At 35.4% G+C, this 23,429-nt stretch overlaps 1 protein-coding gene across 1 annotated transcript in view; it reads left to right on the forward strand.

Moving 5' to 3' along the window:
• Nucleotides 1-23,429, forward strand: part of NDUFS4 (NADH:ubiquinone oxidoreductase subunit S4) — a 46,756-nt gene that overhangs the window by 17,577 nt on the left and 5,750 nt on the right. Inside the window, exons 2-3 of the mRNA XM_030467741.1 lie at nucleotides 1,031-1,109; nucleotides 20,046-20,218. Of these exons, the coding sequence (XP_030323601.1) occupies nucleotides 1,031-1,109; nucleotides 20,046-20,218 (252 nt within the window). The remainder of the gene's footprint in view (nucleotides 1-1,030; nucleotides 1,110-20,045; nucleotides 20,219-23,429) is intronic.

The raw sequence follows: 23,429 nt of genomic DNA on the forward strand, positions 1-23,429 counted from the left end.
AAAGTGGCTTAGTTCCTTACGGTGTTCAGTTGTCTATATTCTGGTGTTTTTGTGCTTCGTTAGTTTAAAATGACCTTAATTAAATGTGAAGCACACTATTAACTCAGCTGTGTTTTTCAGCTTCTTTTACTTGCTGTTATATTATTTTGCCAAGAGATGATTTGTACTCAAAGGGCTCAATCTTGAAATTATTGACATAGTGCAAACTTAGGGCACATTTTATTTGTATTATTATTATTAATAATAATAATATTAATATCATTATCATCATCATCATTATCATTATTAGATTCTCTGTTTCCATGTGAACCTTACAGGTTTAGTAGTTACACAAAAAGATGAATCATATTTGTTGCAATTAATATTTCTTGGAAACCAATAAGTTGGCCCATGCTGATTTAGAAAGTAAGCAAAATAGTTGTGATCTTCACCGCTCAAAACCAGAGAATTTTATTTGAAATCTCAACTTAGTTTGTTTTGTTGTGTTCTGTCATTTTTGGTTGGTGATTTTTATTTTTTTTTCCTTGGCTTAGGTTTTTTGGGGGATGTTTTGTTTGGTTTGGAGTTTTTTTTAATTTTTATTTATTTAGTATTCTGTTGGTGAAGTGTAGAATTGAAGCCTTACTATTACAAATGGAGCTAGGATTTTTTTTCCTCTGATGCCGTCGTTTTAAGGATCAGTGTTCCTGAATGTTTGCAGCAGCCTTGTATTTTTCTGCCTGTTCGTGACAAACCAGCTACTGTACATTCATATAGAGCAGTACAGTCCTTGCCACTGGCAGTCTCTCTGTGACAGAGCCTGTAGGCTGACATAAAGTGCAGCCTGTTGTGAACTGCTAAGTGGGAGTCTGCCAAAAACTCAGCAGACAGAACTAATTGGGGAGAAAAAGGATTTTTGTGCCCTCATCTCTGCCTCTTCAATTTTTTTTACAAGACGGATATTGTTAAAGTAACTTGTTTATGTAAGATTTGTCTGCCTCTATTTTCTCATTGCATGAATCATTTTTTAACTTCAAGTCTTGCACCGCAGGTCACTGAGCACTTCCACATGGCGGCTGGCACAGGACCAAACTCGAGACACGCAACTCATCACAGTTGATGAAAAATTGGTAAGGGTTTTCTACTGCTTACTGCGATGATACAGCCTTCAGGGTTTTTTTCTGCACAACAGGCATTCAGTTTGGTATTCTGCGTTCTTCTAGGAAAGCTGTATAAATGTGAACTACAAAGCAACAATCCTTCATACATTTTAAGAAGGGAAACATAAGTAAAACATAAGGATGTGAAGGAAATATGGGTCTTCAGAGTGTTAAACAATATAAAGCGATGAGTACCTTGTTTATTATTATTGTATTGTTGCCAAGGACCAGTATGATCTGTAATTTACAACAAGTTTGTTCTTTTTGAAATCTGACTGTATTTTCTGTGCAGTGAAATTATACAGAATTTTCCAGCTTCCTGAAGTTATCTTCATTAGGACCCATATTGCTAAAGAAACTGAGTAAAGAAGCATCATGCAGGGTTATCGTCATTATGCACATACACTCAAGCTTTTGAATATGCATGAAGGTTAGATTACAACTAGGAACAAATGCATAACATTCTTCTGCTAATCAGTAGCAGATCTGAAATTTGGCAATATTTTCTTGTAAGTTCTCCCATAATGTGTGGTCTGTTACACTAGATGCAACCTGACACTTATGTTTACATTATTCAATAGTATAATTTTTTAAAGACTTCTGTGGGGAATGCGTCACAGCAGAAGCATGCTCTTCATTGGTTTTCATATCACTTTTAAATATTCAGGAAAAAAAAAATATTCCTATTGTACGTACCAGACAGTTCCTGTTGTATGTACTTTCTTGTATACCTAAAGTTGTATTAAATACCTAGGAAATATTTGGAATCTGTATTTATTAATGGAACATTTGTAAGGAAAGCCCCAAGTTGAAACAACTGATGTTCAGCCTGCTCTTGGAATAAAACATGCCTCCTTTCACAACTTTTTAGGGCTTTTTTCCTCATGCGTTCTAATAAACATGTAGCAATAATAATCTACTCACAGGTTAAAAAAAAATGTTCTTTTCTAAGCTTTTTTTTTTTAAATTTAAAAATGTATAATTTTAGGTTTAAAAGTTAGGGGGAAAATAGTACTGTATTCTAGTGAACATGATTTGCTACTCTAATCGCATAACATGGCATTCAGGAAATTTTATTTAACATATTAAAATTCATGACTCGCTATGTAAATGAGATTCACAAAGTCAAGAGACCTGAATTTCCCCAGATATACTATGAATTGCACTTGATTGGTGTAGCACTGTTCTTTAACTTTAAAAAAATAAATCTAAATAGAATTCTTATAATGCTTAGATTTACAGTATTACGTTTCCCTGTTGTGACCTCAGGTGTTGGATGCACAGATCTGAAAGAGACTAGACTGCAAAAACAGGCCCACAAAATAAATACTCTGCTGTCTTCCATTTTGTGTTTAAATCTACATTATTCTGAGCTAGAGTTATGCGTCACTCTGTCTACCTATAGAGTTTATACTTCCAGTTGAGTGAACATTCTACTACTCTGAAGTCGAAGTATTCTCTTCTGTCTGTTCCTGTAAATGAATCATGAGTGAAGTGTGTATTTCTAATGTCATTATAATGTTCTCATTGAGTTGAAAACATTCATATAACAGTTATTGGAGATTGGGGTTTTTTGAGATCTGGTAGTTGGAGCCATCAAAAATGTTGTTTAATTTCAATACATAGAATGTATCTAAATGGTTATTTTATCCTAAATTCTACCAAGTTTAGATTAAATGGCAAACTGAACAGTATTTTCCTCAAATATAGTGCATGGAAGAGCACATTATAGATGCACAATATTTTATTTTTCCGATTGTTGTAGGGCCTAAAGCAAAATTATATATAAGTAGAGTAGTATTTTAAAATTTTCATTTGTAAATTCAGCTAAGTTTTGGAGAAGATACCATAGACTATCCAATAATTGATATTCTATTAAAGGGCAAAAATTTATATCTCATTAGTGAGGAAGGCCTTCACAAAGACATTTGATGTGGTTTTCAACTCTTTTAGGATTAGGAAAAGTTTTCCAAGTGCCATGTGAAGGTTTTTAACACTGAAAGTTATTGTTTAACTCTTAAAGTTACCAAAAACTTTTAACTGCATGTTATATTTGAATTGATTTGTCTATTCCCAGTTAAACCTCATGGAAAAGAAGAGTACTATATTAGCTAATTGTAGGTTGTTGCAATACACTTCTTAATTTTAAAGAATATGTCTACATTTTTAAGGGTATGTCTACAATCCATTAATAGTAATTTAACACATTACATTAAATTTCTGTTTTTTAAAAGGTAACTAAGCATAAATAACCTGTTATTTCAATTCAAGACGTAATTAAATGTATTCTACACGCTGATATTTAGTGTTTAATTAAAAAGACCCCTCCTCTTGTGTTACTGCCAGATGTGTGTATCCTATCATTGGAAATATTTTTTGAAAGATTTGTTGGCTTTAATATGCTTTTTTTTTTTTTAAACAAACAGGAAAGCACGTTTAAAAACCCCACCTGCCATCACCCTGTGGATAGGTTTTACGTGCATATTAGAAAATAAAAGCAAAAGGAGAATGGGATAAGGTTAGCCTTGTTTGCTTTATTTCTTTGTAAGTGATTTTGAAAGGCAGCTCTTTTGTCAGTTGATATTAACCAGGCTAGTAGAGCAAAACTGCTGTTATTGAAAACTTTTAAGTGCACATTGTACTTAAATTGATCTATTTCCAGTACTTATTATAGACCTTGTATTCCTGTGTGTGAAAGCCTATGATAGAATTTGATCAAAAGAGATTTATTTGAATTATCTGGAATTGCATTTGGTTCTGTAAATGATGAGAAAATTCTTGTCTTGGGAAACGTGAAATAGAAGGGAGAAGAGCATCCTGAAACTGGATTATTAAGCAGTCAGTCACCTTCCTACTGCAGCCCAGCATGGGTTGAATACTACAGAAAAATGAGTTCTAATGATATAGTAGAAAATACAGTAGTTCAGAACACATTAATTTTTCATAATAGAAAAAAGCAAGGCTATTAAATATAAAAGCCATTAAATTCTCATCTTATATAGAACACGTTCAACAGATCAGATATTTGCCTCCTGTTACTGTTTTCAGTGAATACATTGAATAAAATAATCTTTAATAAACAGTTAAATCCAAAAATTTAACAGAGCTAACAAAAATACAGTCTTGCATCACACTGTGAATCTCTGGCCACCACTTAAATCATATTCCAAGTGTCTGGACAAATAGCTGGGTGAAAAGTAGTCTCTCAAGACCCTGTTTGCATTAGGAAATTTGGGCTATAGTGGACAAAGGCTGTCAGCAGCAGTTCTCCCTCAGGTAGTGTTCCAAATGATTTAACTGATTGTGTGTATGGAATAACATAACTTCCACCATCATTATAAAATGCTTCATTGGTTTTGCCGAAAATGGAGGCTTGAACTGTTTTAAATTACTGCAATTTGTTTCAGTCATTGTAAGTAGGGTACACAGATACTGTTTTTGGTAGCTAAAAGTCATCCAGTTTATCATGTGTGCTTTAAGCAGGCTTCCCAGTCAGTGCTGGTGAGGCTGCATTGTGGGTGTCTAGCCTGGAGTTTCTACAGGCTAAGCACTTTTGTGAAAGTTGCTGTCTGCAATTGTAAGGAACAGTACTAAGTTAGCCCCAAATACTTGTGAGCTAAAGGACTTCGTAGTGGTTAAATTGTAACACCATTGCAAAAGCATTTCAAAATTAGAAAAACTGCCAGAAAATAGCCATAGCATCTCTAAAGTAGAATATTGCAATGATAACGTATATGCTGTAGCTCAAAGCAGAAATTACTTCAAGAGCAATTTATAAGGTTTGGTTGCTGGGGAGATGCTAGAAACATTTTGGAACTTTGGTTAAGGATCAGCTCTTAGTTGCAGCCATCTCACAGATGTCTTTTTTTTCTGTATCAGGCCAAGATAAAATAGGATGAATTGCTACACAGACTATAGTATTCAAGTGCTATTGAAATGGTACTAAAGTTTTGCTGGTTTTGCAGCATTGTGAGAACATTTAGGGATGTTATTACAAGCATGACAGGCAAACCACAATGATGCTACTGACATTTCAACTCCTTTTGAAATTTTCTCTGTAATGGTATTAACCTTCTTTGCAGTCAAGAAGTCTTAGTACTGAACTTAAACAGAAGGGCAGTTTCCTTCTGACTGTAAACAAGCCCTACCTAACTCACTAAAGGTAACTTGAATCAACCAAATTTGGCACAGAAAATATGAAAACATTTTTGAGGATGAGCAGTTCAAAGTTTTCAGATGATGTTCAAGAGGAGCACTAGGTGCAGTATACTGCAGCAGCCTAAGCCAAAACATATTAATAAATGGTTTTCATGAATGAGGGAAAAGTGTGGGTGCTGTTTACCTGGACTTTAGTAATATCTTGGACAATTTATCCCATACCATTCTTCAGGAGAAACTGACTTCTCTTGGCTTAGATGGTCTAACTCTTCACTGTGTAAAAAACTGGAAGGTCAGGCCCATAGGCCTGTGGTGAAAATCAGGTTCCAACTGGTCAGAAGTGGTGTTGCCCAGGAGTTCATATTGGGGTGAGTTCTCTGTAGTGTCTTTATCACAGATCTGGATGAGTGGAACGAGTGCACCCTCTGTAAGTCTGCAGTCAACAACAAGTTGGGTGGGAGCTGAGTGTAAGAAAGCTCAACAGAGAGATCTCAACAGGCTGGAGGAATGGGCCAAGGCCAGTGGTATGAGGTTCAACAAGGCCAAGTGATGAGTCCTGCACTTGGGCCACAACAACAGGTCCTGCAACTTAGGCCCAGTGCAATGCTACAGGCCTGGGGAAGAGTGGCTGGAAAGCTGCCCAGTAACAAAGGACCCGAGGGTGCTGGGCAACACCCAGGTGAGTAAGTGTGTGCCCAGTAAGAGTGTGCCCAGTTGGCCAAGAATACCAACAGCATCCGGGCTTGTATCAGAAACACTGTGGTATGTAGACCTATAGAAGTGGTTGTACTCTTGTATTTGGCTCCATCTCAAAGGTTTTGGGCCTCCCACTAACAAGGTTGAGGTACTGGAGCATGTCCAAAGACAGGCAACAAAGCTGGTGACGGCTCTGGAGCACAAGTCTTAAGAGGAGTGGCTAAGGGAACTGGAGTTGTTTAGTCTGGAGAAAAACAGGCTGAGGGGAGACCTTATCACTCTCCAAAACTATCTGGAAGGAGGTTGTAGCCAGGTGGGTGTCAATCTCTGGGTCTTTTCCAACTTAAGCGATTCTCTGGTTATAATAACAGTTGTAAAATCAGTATCAAGAATCTTAAGCAGCTTTCTCTTGGCTGTCCAGAGGTAGCGTTAGTCCTAAACTTTCATTACTGGAAATGTTATAACTTTCATTACTGGAGCAGCAGATTATTGGAAGGTTAACCACTTCAGCAGAAGTACAGAAGAAGCTGCAGAAATGATCCATCCCATTTTTTCTAAAAGACTGTGTTATTAGCAAACATCCCACAGTATTTTCAGGATGGAGTCAGTTCATTCACCTGCACCAAGATCCCAGCTTTGGCTAGGCTTAGAAATTTAGTGAAATTGTATAATCTTTGGTTAGAAAAGCATAAACTTTACTGTGATAAACAGAGATAATAATGAAGCTCAAAATAAAATACACAAACAAGTGAAAAATGGCCTGGAATGATGAAACATCTTCAAATCTGAACTTGATAGTCTACAGTGCTATGAAACAAAGGACAGCAAATCAAGCTTGAATGTGTTTTTTCAAGTGTGATCATTGCTAGTTGCCTTGCCCAACAACTGAGGGTATATAATACTCTTTTCTGAAAAACAAATCAGTAATGTGTCATAAAATGTCATTTGAGACAATGTGACATTGCATTTGAAGAAGACTGTGTATAGGAGCTGTTTTTGCAACTCTGTGAAGAAAAACACTTGGCAAACTATGCAGTTATTAAAGACAGGCTTACTAGATTTCATTTTCTTGAAACTACTGTTGAGCCAAGAATTCTCCAAGCATTACCACTCTTCTAGATAATAAGTGGATGCTCTGTGTTTTGTTTTTCAAAATGCTGTTAACCCATTGTGGGTTATTCCTTGAGGGTGAGCTCAAGCTATTCCTAAGGTAACTTAATGGGATAAAGGAGTTTAGAATAATCTTTTACTCATTTAATCCACTCTGCTTGCAGTATTTATTCAACTGGTTGCCATAAAAGATTCAGTTCGGCCCAACATTTCTCTTCAGATGAGGACTGTTACTTAAAAATTTTAGTGTGCCTTATATGTATGGCCCTGTAATTGAGTTCTCATACTGAAAGGGTGTATGGTACCAGAAATATGTGTGAAAATTCAGAGTTACCAGCACCACCTGTTTCCTTCCTTTAATACCAAATTTCTCTCTTGTATGTTGAATCCCTTCTTTTTATTTTTTCTCTCAATTAGATCACCAGCTTTCATTTTGTTTTGGAATAGTGAAAAAAAAAATAGAAATGTACAGTCAAGCCATTTAGGTAAAATGAGGTTAATTAAAGTGTTTTTTCTACCTTTTTACTTTGCAGATCTTTGGTCAAAATTGCCTTGTGTATGAAGCCTGTGGTTTGGAGAGGTACTTTCCTCCATCACAGTTGTGTCAACTAAGCAGCTGACCACCTTATTTGAACTCTGTTGTACTTGGGATTCAAGATTTAATAGAGTTTTTTGCTGGTGGCTTATAAAATATTTAATGCGGTGTATCTTTTCCTCTCATTTCACTTCACATGCAATACTGATGCTTTAGTTTGCCTTCAGTCATCTGCAGTTTTTGATGGTGGACACTTCATACAGGTTCCTGGTGCAGAAGGTATTTAAAGTATAAAACCAAATTCCAAAGTTACTTAAAAAATAAATCCATTCTTTCAATAGAAGTGAAATATTCAAGACAAGACTGTTTACAAGTAAACATACATACATACTTACTTAATAAAACTGAAGAGTGGACTTGCATAGAGTTAAGTACTTCAAGGCCTTTGTGGTCACTGGTAGTTTGTGAATCTGCGTTTTTCCTGCAGAACTCATAAAAAACATCTAGTGTGAAATACAGTTTTTTAATTAAATTATGATAAACCTTCCCACTTCATGTACACCATACTAGTCTGCTAGAACACATATTTATTTCTAAACTGTAATTTTTTTTGTTTTAATTTAAACTGTTTGACAGTTCCTTCTCTATAGTTTTGGCTAGTAGTTGCATTTGGTCTTTAATACAGTACAAGCTCAGGTGTAGGTATGTGTGAGCAAAGTATGGTCACCTGCTTTGGAGAGGGAGAACATGGAGGGTTCTGGAGAATATCTCTTGTGAAGAGCATCTGAGGGAATTGACATTGTTGAGTCTGGAGAAAAGAGGGCTGGAGGGAGACTTTTTCACTTTCTACAACAACCTGAAATGAGATTCTAGTGAAAGTGTGGGTGTTCTCTCCAATAACAAGTGACAGAACAAGAGGAAATGTTCTCAAATTGTGCTAGGGGAGGTTTAGATTAGGTATGAGAAGAAACTTCTTCACTGAAAGAGTTATTAAGCACTGGAATAGGTAGCCCAAGGAGGTGGTTGAATCACCATCCCTGAGGTGTTTAAAAGGCTTGTAGTTACGGTGCTCATGGTTTAGAACTGGACTTGGTAAAATTTGACTGAATGTTGGACTTGTTGATGATCATAAAGGTCTTGTCCAACCAGATTCTGTTATCCTTTGTGTAGTTACCAGATTATCTAGCTCTGTACAAATTTTCAGTACTGTAAATTCACTGTGTTCTGCTGTTTGGCGAGTAAATTCTTCTTCAGTTGGAATATCTTAGCTCAGTTCAGCCTGTACTGCTTGCTACAACTTGTTTTTATAAGCAGTTGTAGTCTAACGAAGCTTGCAGTGGTTTAGAAAACCCAGTTGACTGGATACTGATAAAGAGCTTTCTGTAAGACTGCAGGCAAGAAGTTAATCCCACAGTAAAGAACCTTTCTGTAACTCTTTACAGTCCAAGTAAAGACATTGCCATCACCTTTAGCTGTCTTGTAAGAGCAGTAAATACTGCTATATTACTAAATCTCAGCTTGAGATATTTTTTTCACTTTAGAAAACTATACACTTTGCAGGTAGCCCAGGACCTCAAATAAAGTGAAACATAGTTGAATCAATGACAGTAATTGCACTCTTATCCCTGTGTAGATTTATTTTGGTTTTAGGATAGAGTTTGGATTAGGGTTAGGGTTTGGATTTCTTCTGCAAGCCTTTTTGTTTGGTGCTTGGTAGTGCTATCTCTACTGGATATTTGAAGGAGGAGTGTCTGAGATGAGGATTACACAGCCTTCTAACATCTCTAGTGTCTGCTTTGTCTGAGCATCCTTCATGCAACATTCTTGTGCAAAAACTTCAAGGCTTTAGTCTGGATCACTGGGTCAAAGAATATGTCTCTTTGAAGGGTATGCTGGCAATTTTTTTTGTTTCATTATTTAATATGTCATTTTCTATGAAAGAAAAAGGGTTTTGAAGAACTAAAGGAGTATCATTGTGCCATGTTTAATTTGTCTTCCAAAGGGTTATTGAACATGCAAATAATACAAAAGCAGTGTTTGTCATTGACTAGAAAGAGTAAAAGTAAGGCATTGATATGTCTATCTTTGATATGTCTAGTAGGAATAAGGAGTATGAATAAGAAGTAACTTAAGTTTTGCAGCTATTTTGTAGTAGTTTTGCTTTTTAAAGACTAGAGAGTATTTTCGTGTTCCTATAAAATAATACCAGTATCTGGAAACAATACCATAGACTTGAAAAGTGGTTCTATTCAATGAAGTTCTATCTGAATCATTTAATCAGGTCAGAAGACAAAAGCTTTCCTTCTCTGGAAAGGCCAGTAATTCTATGGAAAACATTGGGCATCATAGTCAAAGATAGTTCTTCATTACTACCTCTTACTACTCAGAAGTTCAGTCATGAAATGGAACCAGATGCTCTTCTGGTTCTGGATGGCTTCCTTATGAGTTATCTTTCATCTGCTTTCATGGCTGCTCTCTCAAATTAAGAACATGAACCTGTGCTAAGTGGGTACATGAACCATGGGGAAAGGTCATCTGATACTCAGATCCAGAGTTATAATATGCAGTTTAGTTCTCATGTCATGGAGAAGTATGCAACTGCAGGGAAGTTGCATGCTTTTTTTGCATACTTGTTTCTGTTCACTCCATTAAGCCCATTATACTTACATGCAGTGTAAAAGCAAATCTTTGCTTGTTGGGGAAATAACTTTTCTCCTATTATTTGGTAGCCTGAAAACCATTTTAACAAGAAAGAAGAAGCTGAGCTGTAAGGAGTTTCAACAAAGTACTGATTAGACATACCAAATACAGATGTTGGATGTTATAATAATGTTGGAAACACTTTTAAAAAAAAAATAAGACCATGATTAGCAATTCCACTTACAAACATCTGAAGTTGGTAGTTTTTCTTTACAGATTAATTTTACAGATAAGCACATATATTAATGCACAAAAATGCACGTTTTTTTCTATTTAGGCCAACATCATTATAAGTTGTATATATTTTAAAGTTTTCACTGAGTAGCATGTTAACCAGGCAGAAGCTATCTTAGGGTTAAAGTTGTTTTCTGCACTAATATTTTATTCTCTATTCATCTGTTTTGTATATTTTCTGAGGTGAATTTTCTTAGGACCACATTTTTGTTGCCATGACTGCTCCATTTGAACGCATTCTTGGGTCAACTAATTCTGTTTCACTGCTAAGTCAGTAGTCAAATATCTTCTGTAATGTCTGTATTCGATACAAATTCTTACTATTATCACTGTTTAATAAAACTTACATTGTACTCTCCTTTTTTTCTTTTCCCCACAGTAATGGAAAACTGAGGGAAAGATGAGGTGTATCGAATTACTGAATTTAATTGGTGATGGATTTCTCTCTGTTGTATCAGGGAGTATGAGACCATTATTTCTGTCCTGTAAATAACCTTAAATGCTAAGCATATGACGGCCAAAGCATGAATTCCAGGGACAGGCTCCTGGGTAGAACAAGCTCAAAAGAGTTTGTTAAAAAACACTAACACATGATAGCTGTGATTCAGCTTTTTTTGAGAGAGACTGTAGAAAGCTTCAATTTTAACTAACTATATAGGTAATTTATTGAACAAAACCCAGTTTTTATCCAGTGGAATTAAGCTGCATATTTTATTGATGAAGATGAAATGGCTGAAACCTTATCAACCTCTTCCATCCCCACTGGGGAATAATGACTGTGTTACTTTTAGAAAAGAACCTTTTAAAACACAGTTAATGCTTAAAAGCTGTATGCACTAATTAACAAAGTGCCGTGAACATTTAAGCTGTTTAATAGCCGCAACATCCCTGTGGCAGAGATCTTCACTATGCTAACACTGCGTAACCGTTCTCTTTTGTGCATCTCTTTAATGAGGGGAACTCTGTCACTTCTTCCCTTGCTTCGCTACCTGCTGTGTATGGAAATTATGTACACTATTTAGAACTTGCTTTCAACTCTTGAAGTCCATGCATATTGCAAAGAAGTATTACATCTTGTGTTAGGGTAAGGAACAGCTTTTAACAGGTCTGGCACCCTTGTAAATTCTTAAATACAGCTTTTCTTCTAAAAAGGATGCTCCAACAGGAATTTTGGTCAAGTTTGCATTTTTTGTGTCTGTTTTTTCTCCTGTATACCTTGCAGTACTTGTTACTATGTGTCAGAGATCTGTTACAGAAAACCTGATGGGGAATGTGCATATCACAATCAGGATTTCTCAGTGTTGTTCCTAGCAGATCATGCACTGTTGTGATAGTATTGTCAAGTGAAACTTTAATACACTATTTTGGGGGTTTTTTTTACCCCCATCTTTGATGAATGTTTTTTTTTAATTAAAAAAAAAAGTCCAAATAACACTTAAACTTATTTGATATTTCTCAGCTACCATTAAATAGGGAATAGGTAGTTGGGGGGTGACAGGAAAAGAGTACCAAAATGCATAACAGGAAATTTCAGTATTCTTTGCTCTAGCAGCCAACTTAGAGCAATCATTAGCTAGTTAAAACTGAATCCAGAGTGGATGCTTCATATACTATGGTGCTAATTATTATGACTTCATAATAGGAAATCTTACTAGAGTCTTAAGACTCCACTACACATCTAAATTAAAACTCCATAGCTCAGACCTTAGACTATTTGCTGTACACATTAGAATATGAATTGTCTCAGGTGTTCCTGCTTCACATCAACAGTTCCGGAGCTTGTGTGTACAGTGTCCTGGTTCAATGCCAGGCTCTGAGTATCATGCTCATTTATGTCTTTTGAAGCTTGAATAAGGGACCTTTCCACAAAACTTAGAAGAGGCACCTCAGCCACACACTTAACACAGATTAGACCTCCTCTCCTCCAAAGGCTTGAAAATGATGAAACAACTGGTTCCCCTGTTTGGGAACTCTGCAAGGGCCTTATTTGGAAAATTTCTTAATGGGTACTTTAAAGGAAGCTTTGTAATGTTTTCAAATGGGCATAAAGCAGATCATAACTGTTAATTTTCTTGTTCCTGAAAGAATCCTGGAAAAGAGTAAGTTTATAAAATTAACTTAAGTGTTATGCTTGTCAATTAATTTGTAAATACAGGTAACCTGTAATGAAAATTAAAAGTAAGGACCTTACTAAAAGCATCAGAAACACACAGAAAGTACAAAAATTATCCCCAATGTGCCTGAGTACCCTGAGTTTTGATCTAAGTTAAGATGTGGAAGAAGATCCTTCCCTGACTTGATGACTGCAACTTTGGGTGTTGGTGATCAGAACTCCATTTAATAGACTGTTAAGTTCAGGAGTTATTGTTAGCATAATTCGCTAAAATATTGTTGAAATACAGTGTGTAACTTTGTAATCTAGTCTGCTTATTGTGACTTATGCTATGAATATAACATAGATAATCAGAATGGCAAACTGAATGAATTTTACTGAATGAAAGACTATACTGTCAATGAAACACAAGTACACTATATTGTTTAGTTAATAATATATTCAAAAATTAGCTAATTGGAGGAATCAGCACAAAGCTATATATTCTAGATGGGTTCTACATGAGAAATAGTATCTGTAGGAACAGTTGCTTTTGGTAGTGAAAATGTAGTGTTGCCGCAACTGAATTATTTTAAGAAGAATGAGATTATTTCACTTGCTCAGTTGCTTTTTTTCTAAATTCAGGTAAACTAAGACTCCCTCTCCTTTTGTTTGAAAATATATGTCTAAAAACTTTGCTACCATGTTATTCATAAATTTTTTCCATGTTTTTTAATCTGATAATTGTGAAATTGTAGAATCCTTGAAAGTTGTTTGTTGTAGAAAATTCTGCATTTTAAAACACTTTGCTGGTAATAAAGGAGCCAGCTCTGTGTGTAAAAAGCAAATTTGCTTACATTTGCTTTGAATTTGTGTTCTGGAAAGTATGTTGTCTCTAGATCTTATTGTGTTACCAGAAAAAGTAGTTTTGAAGATGTACTGTAAGTATCCAGACGTTTTTTCAGCTTGTTCAAGATAAGCACGCTGTTTGTAATTTCCTCAATTTGAAGAATGTCATGACCACACTGAAATCTCTGATGACTACTATATTTGATTTACCTTCTCTTTAGTTTAATGATATTTGCCTATACAGCCTTTACAAAACTAATACATACTGTTAGAGAAAAAAAATGTGTTATCAATAATTAAATAACCATTTTGTCTGCTCTTTGATTCTTTCTTGGCAGAAAAACTATGACTACCCTTTTGTACTGAAAGTGGGACTTGCGTGTTTTGAATGCTAAAAAGTTGTTTACCTATCCATCAAGAATGCAGGAGGAATGGTAGATAAATTTTGTATGTTTGTAAACAAAAATACCTCTCTTGTTTTGAGACTTCTCAAGGCACTGAGAGGTGGCACTCTCATTTTTATTTTTAGTGTTACGGTTTAAACTAACAATAGGACAACTCAGCAGCTTTTGCTGTAACTTTTACCAGTAATCATTTTCATATAAATTATATTCTGTGTCTTTTACTGGAGACAAATGTGAGTACAAATTTTGGGAATGTAATGCAGACTACAGGTAAAGTTTTTAAGATATGAGAGAAGGGTTTGTGAGTAGCTATGCTACTTCCTATTGTGAAGTCATGTAGAGAGCACCTGGGATTTTTAGTAGTCCAGTCAATAATGCCCATTTACTTTTTCAGGGTGTTCTCTCTGCAAATCTAGTGGTGCATGCGATGTTTAATGCCATTATTTTTGTAGTGCATTATTTTTCTTGCATGAGTTACTGGGCATGCAAAATATTGGGAAAGATGAGTGCCTCTGTGCAGTGGGACAACAGGGAAGTTCTCAAGGAGGTTTGGTGACAACAGCAAATTCTTAGCCTTCATGGCTGTTAGAGTAGCATCTCACCAGCTCTGAAATACAAAATGATGAGCAGAGTTTGCTGAAGTTAACAGGACTTGCAGGTTCGGATTGTTTGGATGATGACATTGCTGCATATTGGTCAGTTGACTAAAAATTATTAAAATGAACTTATGTTGATTCCAGTAATGTGACAATTTTTGCTTCTGTTGCATCAACTTTTCAGTGTATCTTTTTCTCTATATCCAGTGTCTCATTAATGTTTTCTGCTAAAGTGGCCATGGATAAGGGTTTCTTTAAATAGAAACTTTTATGCAGTCATTATTATTATTAAATAATTTTTCCTGTTTATAATGTTGTGATTTTCTTTTTGAAAATACTCTTCTGTCACTGCTTTTCACAAATTCTTTATTAATTGTTCTGCAGCATGGTTAGAACACACTATGGATAACACTGTGTTCACAGATTACTGTGATAATGCAGGATGATTGTGAAACCTGGAAGAAAATTATTCTGTGTGATAGAGTTTCCTGGGGGCAAAAATGCTTTTTTCTCCTTGTTATGTCTGTAGCTGTTAAATAAATGTTGTCTGACCACATTTCCTTCTTTCTGCTCCACTTTTCCACTTAAAATTTGCATAGGTCCTGTTCTTTTTTTTTTTTTTTTTTTTCAAAAATGCTGTATTGAAGTGTAGAAACATAAATGTTCTTATCTGGATTTACAACCTAAGCAGCTGAGCTCACTAAATAAAAAAGCTCCTTTCACAGCAGCTATTTTGTGAGTATTATGCAACATGTTCTGTGCTTTGATATACAAGCTCCTTAAAAAAATATATCACAACATGAATTTATATCAAAACTTTATGCACTTACTCTGGTTAAACATGTTGGGGGTGGAGAGGAGAAGTTGTTGTAGACTCCTATAAAGTACAGAAAATGTCTACTTTCCCTCCGCTCTAACAAGTGTAAACTATTGAGGTTAAGTAGGTGGGGCAACCGGAAGTAATTACTAAGGCCAGTGGCATTTTTTTGCGGTTTAATAAAGGCAGAAGCTAATTATTCAGTTTTTATTTAAGTGAAATGATGCCAAAAAGGAGGTTCCTGCAGAGCAGCTGCACTCCTTCAGTGTTACCCTAATTTACCACAGACACAACTGTCACAAACAGAACTTTTAAACTTGATATATAGCCACGAAAGTAAGGAGCTCTTTGTCTGGAGTGCATGCAGAAGAACTCCTTTATACAAATGAACTGGCAGATGATGGACAATGATGAAAATTTGATTCTTTGAAGTCATAATGGTCATTGAAATGTGTGAAATTCTGGTATTGAAAAGAGAGTGGCTAGCAAGACTCTAAATCCTGGGTGGTTGCTGGAAGCTTGCTGGGAGGTTTTTCTGTGTTTTGACATCAACTTCCCATTGCTTGTTCCCGGTTTCCTTTATTTAAAAATAAATTAAAAAAAAAAAAAAAAAGGTGGGGGTGCTAAACAGTACAAGTCGTTAGTGGTTATGTACATTTTTTGTCTATGCATGGAAATGTCATGAGAAATGCAACACCTGTATGCACACCTGACCCATCTATTCTAAATTACTTGTTTTCAGAGATACTTTCAATCATTTTGTCTCTTTGCCTTGAATTACTGAGTTCCATTTCTTGTCCCCTTTGGAATTTACGCTATCAGTGAGGTACTTAAAAGTTCTAGTTTCCTTTAAAAGTCATCTTCATGCCAAATACTGCTTTCTTCGAAACTGCCTCTGTGAACCAGTTTTTATCCCTGCTGTATAACATATTTATCATTTCCTATTACTCTTTTCAGAACAACTCTAGCAAGCTTTCCATCTTGACAAGTGTTCTTAAATAGTGTTCGTTACAATGAAGACAAAACCTCTTCCTCATTTGTAAGCAATGATGTTTAAAAATAGTGTTTTTTCCTTCTCACCTTATTCCATGGAGATATAAAATGCCTCAAAATTAGTTGCTGTTTTTTTGGTTTGTTTTGGGGTTTTTTTAATTAACAAAAATTCAGAGGCATTCAGAGGTTGGGATTAGCCCCCCCATGTATATTAAGAAAAACAGAGTATCAGAATGCACCTTTTCCAGGATAGGCAGCCTATGTTAAAAATGTGAAGCAATGTTAAATTTTAGTAAAGCAAACCTAGTGAAGCAATGTTAATTTTTAGTGAAGCAAACCTACAGAGTTCACATCTCAGTTCTTATATTGTCACATAATTATTTAGAATTTTGAATGTGAAACGCCTCACTAATATTTCACTATGCTAATAGAGCAAAATTCAGTAAAGAATACTGAAAAGGAAATAGTAATGTGAACCAGCTGTCAAAAACATCTTTGTTTTGGAAAGTTGGTTCACAGGTAGTTTCAATGAGAACTTGAACTCAGAACAAAGCACTGAAGACACAGTAAAGGGTTCAATCCAGTGCAGCATAGTTCTTTTCAAGTATTATATTGTTTTAATGGCATCTTGGAGCGGGAGCTTTAGCCCATTGAAATGTCGCTTAAAGGACAGGTTCTTCTGTCACTAGCTGGAACTGTGTGGATGAAATGATCACAATAGAGTGTTGTAATGCATTTTAAAAGTGTGAGAAATCAGTTTGTCTAGACTAAGAGTGCGCCTACAGGGAATAGGAATTTTAGAGCTTCTGTGCTCTTTAGGTGTCAAGTATGTGATAGATGCCAAGCCTTTTTATTCCATGTCTTTGGCAACAGCTCAGCTATGCTACAGTATCTTACATGTCTACAGCAAGCAAAAACAGTGATTTTATGTCAGGACGACTTGGGCTTCAGAAACCAGAAACTCATTGTCCTAACAACTGTCTGTTCAATTGCCAGCTTTAAAATGGAGAAGATATCAATAAACAATTGCTGCATTCCCAGAAGGCATGGAAAGTTTAGCTATAATTGAACCAAAGGATGAAGAGCTAGCAAATCCATGTAGATATCTGACTTTTGGAAAGTAGGCAGGTTTTAGTATTCCTCTTGAAATTATTTTTATGGGAAAAAATGTTATAGTATTTCTGAAATAACTTTGATTTGGAGCCAATTCAGTGCCCCAGAAAACATGGCTTGAGGGGGCTTAAGAGTTTGTCTGGTGTTTTCAGTCTAGTTTCATCCAGGTGAACAAGTCTAGGCATTTCTTTACTATGGTTACCTCATAAATATAGCATTTACTGGGTTTTAATGCTCTTTTTGTCTTATTTTCTGGGTACACTAATGAGCTTCAAAAGTTCATAATGTTACTTAACGTTTTATCTTTTTTTCCTAACTTCAGATAATTTTGGAACCATTTAAAACCCTTTAACTCTGAAGCATAAAATTAATAATATAGATATGAGTTGCTAGGAATAATAATAATAATAGTTTAAAAATCATTATTTTGAGCATTTTTAAAGGTTACATATTTGGAGGTACTTGATGGTAACAAACCCAGAATTTTTTGCACATAGCAGATAATTTCAGAGAGGGAATAGATTTTATATATATATATATACTTTTTTTTTTTTTTTTTTTGTGAATGTTCTTGCATTTTCTAGACATATTTGTTAAATAGAGAAATAGAGGCTAATACAGTAGCCTGTTCCTATAGACTGACACTGAAACCCCACCAAACTATACTGCAAGTAAAAAATACTTTTTGTTAAATAAAGCACTTTTCCAATTCAAATAAGAACTTTAAGCTATTTACTTCTAAAACTGTGGTTTAAGCTACAGTTCAGAAGTGCCAGTCTGTCAGGAGATGTTTTAGATACATGTTGTAACATTCCAGTGAGTTGTAGGGTTTCTTTTTTCATATAAGTGGTAGATGCATATTAAAAATAAACATTACTTGGTCATAATGAAAGCATTTATAATGGAATTGTTAAGATATTTTGACAGTTGCTTTTGGGAGTCTTGGTAGAAATGTCAGAAGTTGGAAGATTAGTGTGCATGCTTGTTTGTTTCCCCTGCTGTTCTAATTGCAAATACAAATCAAATCCTTTAAACGTGCTTCCTTGGTCTAATTTTGAGGGCTTGATCTCCTGAAATTTATTTTCTGAAGTAAATCAAAAAGCAAGACTTGTCTCATTTCAAAGGATGAGCTGTTGACAGCACCAAGAGCCTTTAAGATTACCACAAAACAAAATCCCATAAAGTTAGTAGCTACAGACGTGTAAAACCACAGTGTTTTATTCAAACTTGTTTGTCTTTTAATTCAAGTCATGCCAGTACTGGCGAGATGAGTTCAATATGCCCAAAGTTTTGCAGCACTTTTTGGACTTTTACCAGTTTATTCTTTGTTCCTGGAGAGAGTAGGGGAGGGGAGGGCAGGGAGGGAGACCAAGGAGCTCCCACTGGCCTTTTAAGTATGTAAGGAACAGGAGTAGTTTAGCGTCCTTAGAGATGAGTTTGATGTTTGATTTCACTCTTTACAAGGGTGAACTGACAGGTTAATTTTATGTAATTACTGTTTAGTTTTTAGCGAGAAAGTTCAGTTTGATTATATCAGATGCTGCTGAGGGTAATTTTTCACAGAAATTCTTGTGAGGTTTTCCCCTATCTTACTCTTTGTTAAAATCAGTTAATATTTCTAGGCTGGTTTTGTGATCTTTCAGTTTTTATCTTTGTTGTGTTTATTTATGGAGGGGTCACAAGCCAAGCCTTAGTAGAGAAGGGAATCATACTGCTGACTAGAAAATGTTACAAGGCTTTTTTTCTGCTTTTTTTATTTTTTTTTTTTTTAATCTCCTGAATCCTTTTGTCTTTCACTAACATGCCAAATATGTTACCAGTAGCAAATGTTCCTGTCCTGATGTGATTCGCAAAAGCTGGTATTCATGGCTTGGAAAATTATTATTATGTAATAACTAATAACTTAAGAAATAAGAAAACTGAATGCTAGTACTTCCTCTGTTGTCTCAAACCATCAATAGATTACTGTGGGAAAGATCACCTCCTGCCGCTTTTTCCATGCTAAGCATAGCTTCTTGGTTCAGCATGGATGTTGGTGCCTCTTAATTATATACAGACTTAAGCCTAAGTGAAATCACTTACACTGCAGGGCATAGCTGGCAGACTAGGATTTTGATGAATAACCCTGTTCATATGAAGTTTAAGCCCCCAACAGTTATATAAAGTTTCAGTATTTTTCCATGTATCGGTCTGTGCTCTAATATTTTCTTTAAGGGAGAAAGAACAGTTTACATATTTTCTTTAGCTAGTGCAAGTTGGAGCAGTCCTGATTTTGCAGCTGTGGTCAGAGGGTGGGAGGGATTGTCATGTCCTTCTTTTGGCACTAGCTGTAGTTTAGCTGGGAGATGAGCTGGTTCTTGTAACTGATCCATGCAAAATCTAATTCAGCCGGGGGAGGCAGGATGATAATAGCCCCAAGATGCATCTTTCACTTTTATGGAGCTGGACTCAACGTTTTCTGCATTTTAAAATTTTTTTTTTTTAAATGTATTTGTTTTTGTAGATTAAAAAATAAAAATCATGAAGTTTCATTAAAAACTGCAAGCAGTATTATTTTACACGTCTTTCATGTGAACCTTTTTTTCACTAGTTTCGTTGTGTTTTTATAGGACATCACTGCTTTAACCGGTGTTCCAGATGAGCACATCAAAACCAGAAAAGTTCACATTTTTGTTCCAGCACGAAATGCAATGCAATCAGGATTAAACAATACAAAAAAATGGAAGATGGAATTTGATAACAGGGAGCGCTGGGAGAATCCTTTAATGGGCTGGGCTTCTACGTGAGTAATTACTGATTTTGGAAATACTTTTCTTCTCTATTTGGCTCATACTAGTCTTGTCAGTTCTACGCTTGAAGTGTCCTTTCTATCTGTAAATCTACTTTTGTTTTAATGGTACTTAGACTAAGTGGTTGGGTTTGTTAGCTATATGAGTAATGATCTGTTACATTTAAAAGCAAATTTTAGTTCTCAACACCACCTGGGAAACCTTGAAAAAAGTGTTAATAGCCAGAAGTTTTAACAGTTACATTTGTGGTAGTGTTATTTTGTGACAGCATCAGAGAAAGTAGTTTATCTCTTACCTGAAGCAGTAAATCTTTCTCAGGTCTTACTTCAATCTGTTTAAACATAAAATAACAGTACTTAGCCTTTAGATTTTTTTCTGCTATAAATATCCTAAAAATCTGAGATGAGAAGTCATAACTGTATAAAAAGAAAGAAACCAAGCTATCTAAATTACTGTTTATTTCAGTGTTACTAATCTTAGCACTAAAAATTCTTAAATACAGCAAAATCCAGGAAAGTACTAAACTTAACTAAATATGCTGTAACTTGGAGATGTAAGTATAACTTGTACGGAGCAAATTTTTAATTCTGTATTTCCTATATAAATACACAACCTGCATGGTGCAGTGTGGTTAGAATTCCTGTAAACAGGGAGGACTGTGCCAACAATACTGACAGTATTGTAACTTTAATTTGAAACTGTCCGGTTTGAGCTAATGAACTCAGAAAAGTTCATTATTCTACGCAGACAAACATCAAACACTAAATACTATTTTTCAAACTTCAAAAAGGATACAATATGTATTGAAAATGTCTGGGTGCAATCATACTAGCACTTATGATCAAAGAACCCAAAATTCCATGGAAAAAAACCTTGAAACCTTAAATATGAATTAATGTGAAGACACATTTTTTGACCCTTCTTAACATTCTCTATATCCTGTCACAGAGTGTTTGTTTGGGTTTTTTCCTTTGTTTATTTCATCATAAAATACATACCTCCAGAAATATTAGTAAAAATAACTCAGGAATCAAATCTATTTACGTTGATTTCCCATCAGAATGCTGAGGAGGCTTAAAACCTGTAGCATTTCAGTTGCATTGATAGTGCAAAGCATTAGGGAACTGGATCTCAAATATTGTTAGGTGAGGAAAAACTACTGAATAAAATTTTTTTAAAAATACAATTTTTTATTAATTTTTTATTTTTATTTTTTTAAAATAGGAACACAAAATAACTTTTAAAAGACTTTATGCCTGTATATACGTATATACATATGCCTGTATATACATATACACATATATATCATAACAATGACATAATCTTAAATAAATCCTGGGGTTTTTTTCATTATTTCATTTTAGGCATATTTAAATTGCTGTGTCAGAGGATAATATTTCAGTTATCCAATACACGTATGTCTTGTATGACTCAGATGCTACAGGTAGATTTAGAAAGCAGGTTGTTGAACAGGTTGTTTCATGGGGCCTATGTGAACTAAATGGTGGGCCACTGACCAGCAACACAACTTTTCCTCCTGCCCATGTATCCCCCAAGTGTCTAGCCACAGAAGTATGATCTATTTGTACCACTGCACAGATTATAATACTGTAGCAGGTGCCAGTAACACCTGCTTTAGTTCAGGCTGAAATTACCTTTTTTCCTAAGCCTCTTCTGCTTTCCAGCTGATTTTATGCTAGACAAATTATTTTCTGGGTGGGATTTTGAATTATCTCAGCCAAAATGATGTCTTTAAACCTTTCTAACAGTCACAACCATTTGCAATCTATAAACCACCCAGAAAAATGAGCCATGGTATTAAGGTTTTACCTGTATGCTAAATTTCCCTGCAGTGCACTTACTGTGGGAATTTAATCTGGAATGTCTCATTGTGAATTAATCCATCTCTGCATGCATTTTTATTTTGTCTCAAAGAAATGGATATTTCCTGTGTAAGCAAGCTCCAGGTAGGCCAAAGGCAAGGGCTGTGTTGAGAATTAACATTGCTAGGTCAAGGGTTTTATAAACTGGTTTGTTAATTTTTAAGAAACTCTTGCAAAAACTGTGAGTGGGCATTCTGGTAATTTCAAGTAATCAGTCAGCACCCAGTACTAGTTTAGAAGAGTTTTGTCTCTTCAGATTTATTTTCTGCAAAAAGCAGTTCTTAGACATTTTCCCTTTTACTTTTCAATAATGTAATGGGATTAGTGGATTAAAGCCCTTTAAATTAGATTAGAGATTAGGGATTAGAGTCCTTTTCCTCTGCAATATATTTATTTGCATGTAGGTCTTTTCTATATAGCTGTCATTTTACAGTCTTTACAGCAAAAAATGGGTTTTTTTGTTGTATTTGGTGTTTCTTGGATTTAGTTATTTTCGATGAAAATTATTCAGTTGTAGATCTGAATGAAATGGACCCATGGCATTTTTTTAAAGTGGGGGTCTGCTCTACAGGGGTGCTCACAGATAGTTCTTTAGTATATCTTTTCTATTAAAGCTGTAAGAAGCAAAATATGGGAAATGCCTGGTTTACGTTGCACAAGGTCTCATAAGAGAGCAAAATGTAGAATCCCAGTTTGTAGTGACTGACAAAGTTATCTTAAGGCAGGCAGAGGAAATCCTGCAGCACTGCTCTTGTTGACACTCTGAGTGCATCATTCTGAACTCCAGGTTGCTCACAGATTATCACCAATTTAAACACATGGATTTTCATTTATGAAAAGAAATAAAAAAGCTTAATTTAGATTGGGTGAAAGATGATCCCACGTGAAAACAGAAGAAATTGAGCTCTGCTCAGGGTCAGATAAAGAGTGAGTTGAGAGTTTGTGGGAAAGAATTTTGGCACAGGCTAATATGAAAGACACTGTTGGGACTGTCTATTACAGGCCACCTGATCAGGATGAGGAAGCTGATGGAGATTTCTACAGACAGCTAGAAGTAGCCTCACAGTCTCAGGTTTTCATGGGGAACTTTAATTATCCTGACATTTTCTTGAAGACTACACAGCCAGGCATCCACACTTCATGAGGTTCTTGCAGTGCATTGATGCTAACTTCTCAAGTGATGCTAACTTCTCAAGATAGCTGGTGGAAGAAAACAAGGAGAAGAGTACTGTTAGACTGATACTGACAAATAAAGAGGTTGAGGATATGAGTAGTGGCCATGAGATGGTATTCGGGGTCATGTGCAGTAGGCACAGAGTGA

The sequence above is a fragment of the Calypte anna genome, chromosome Z (assembly GCF_003957555.1).
Source record: "Calypte anna isolate BGI_N300 chromosome Z, bCalAnn1_v1.p, whole genome shotgun sequence".
Lineage (NCBI taxonomy): Eukaryota > Metazoa > Chordata > Aves > Apodiformes > Trochilidae > Calypte > Calypte anna.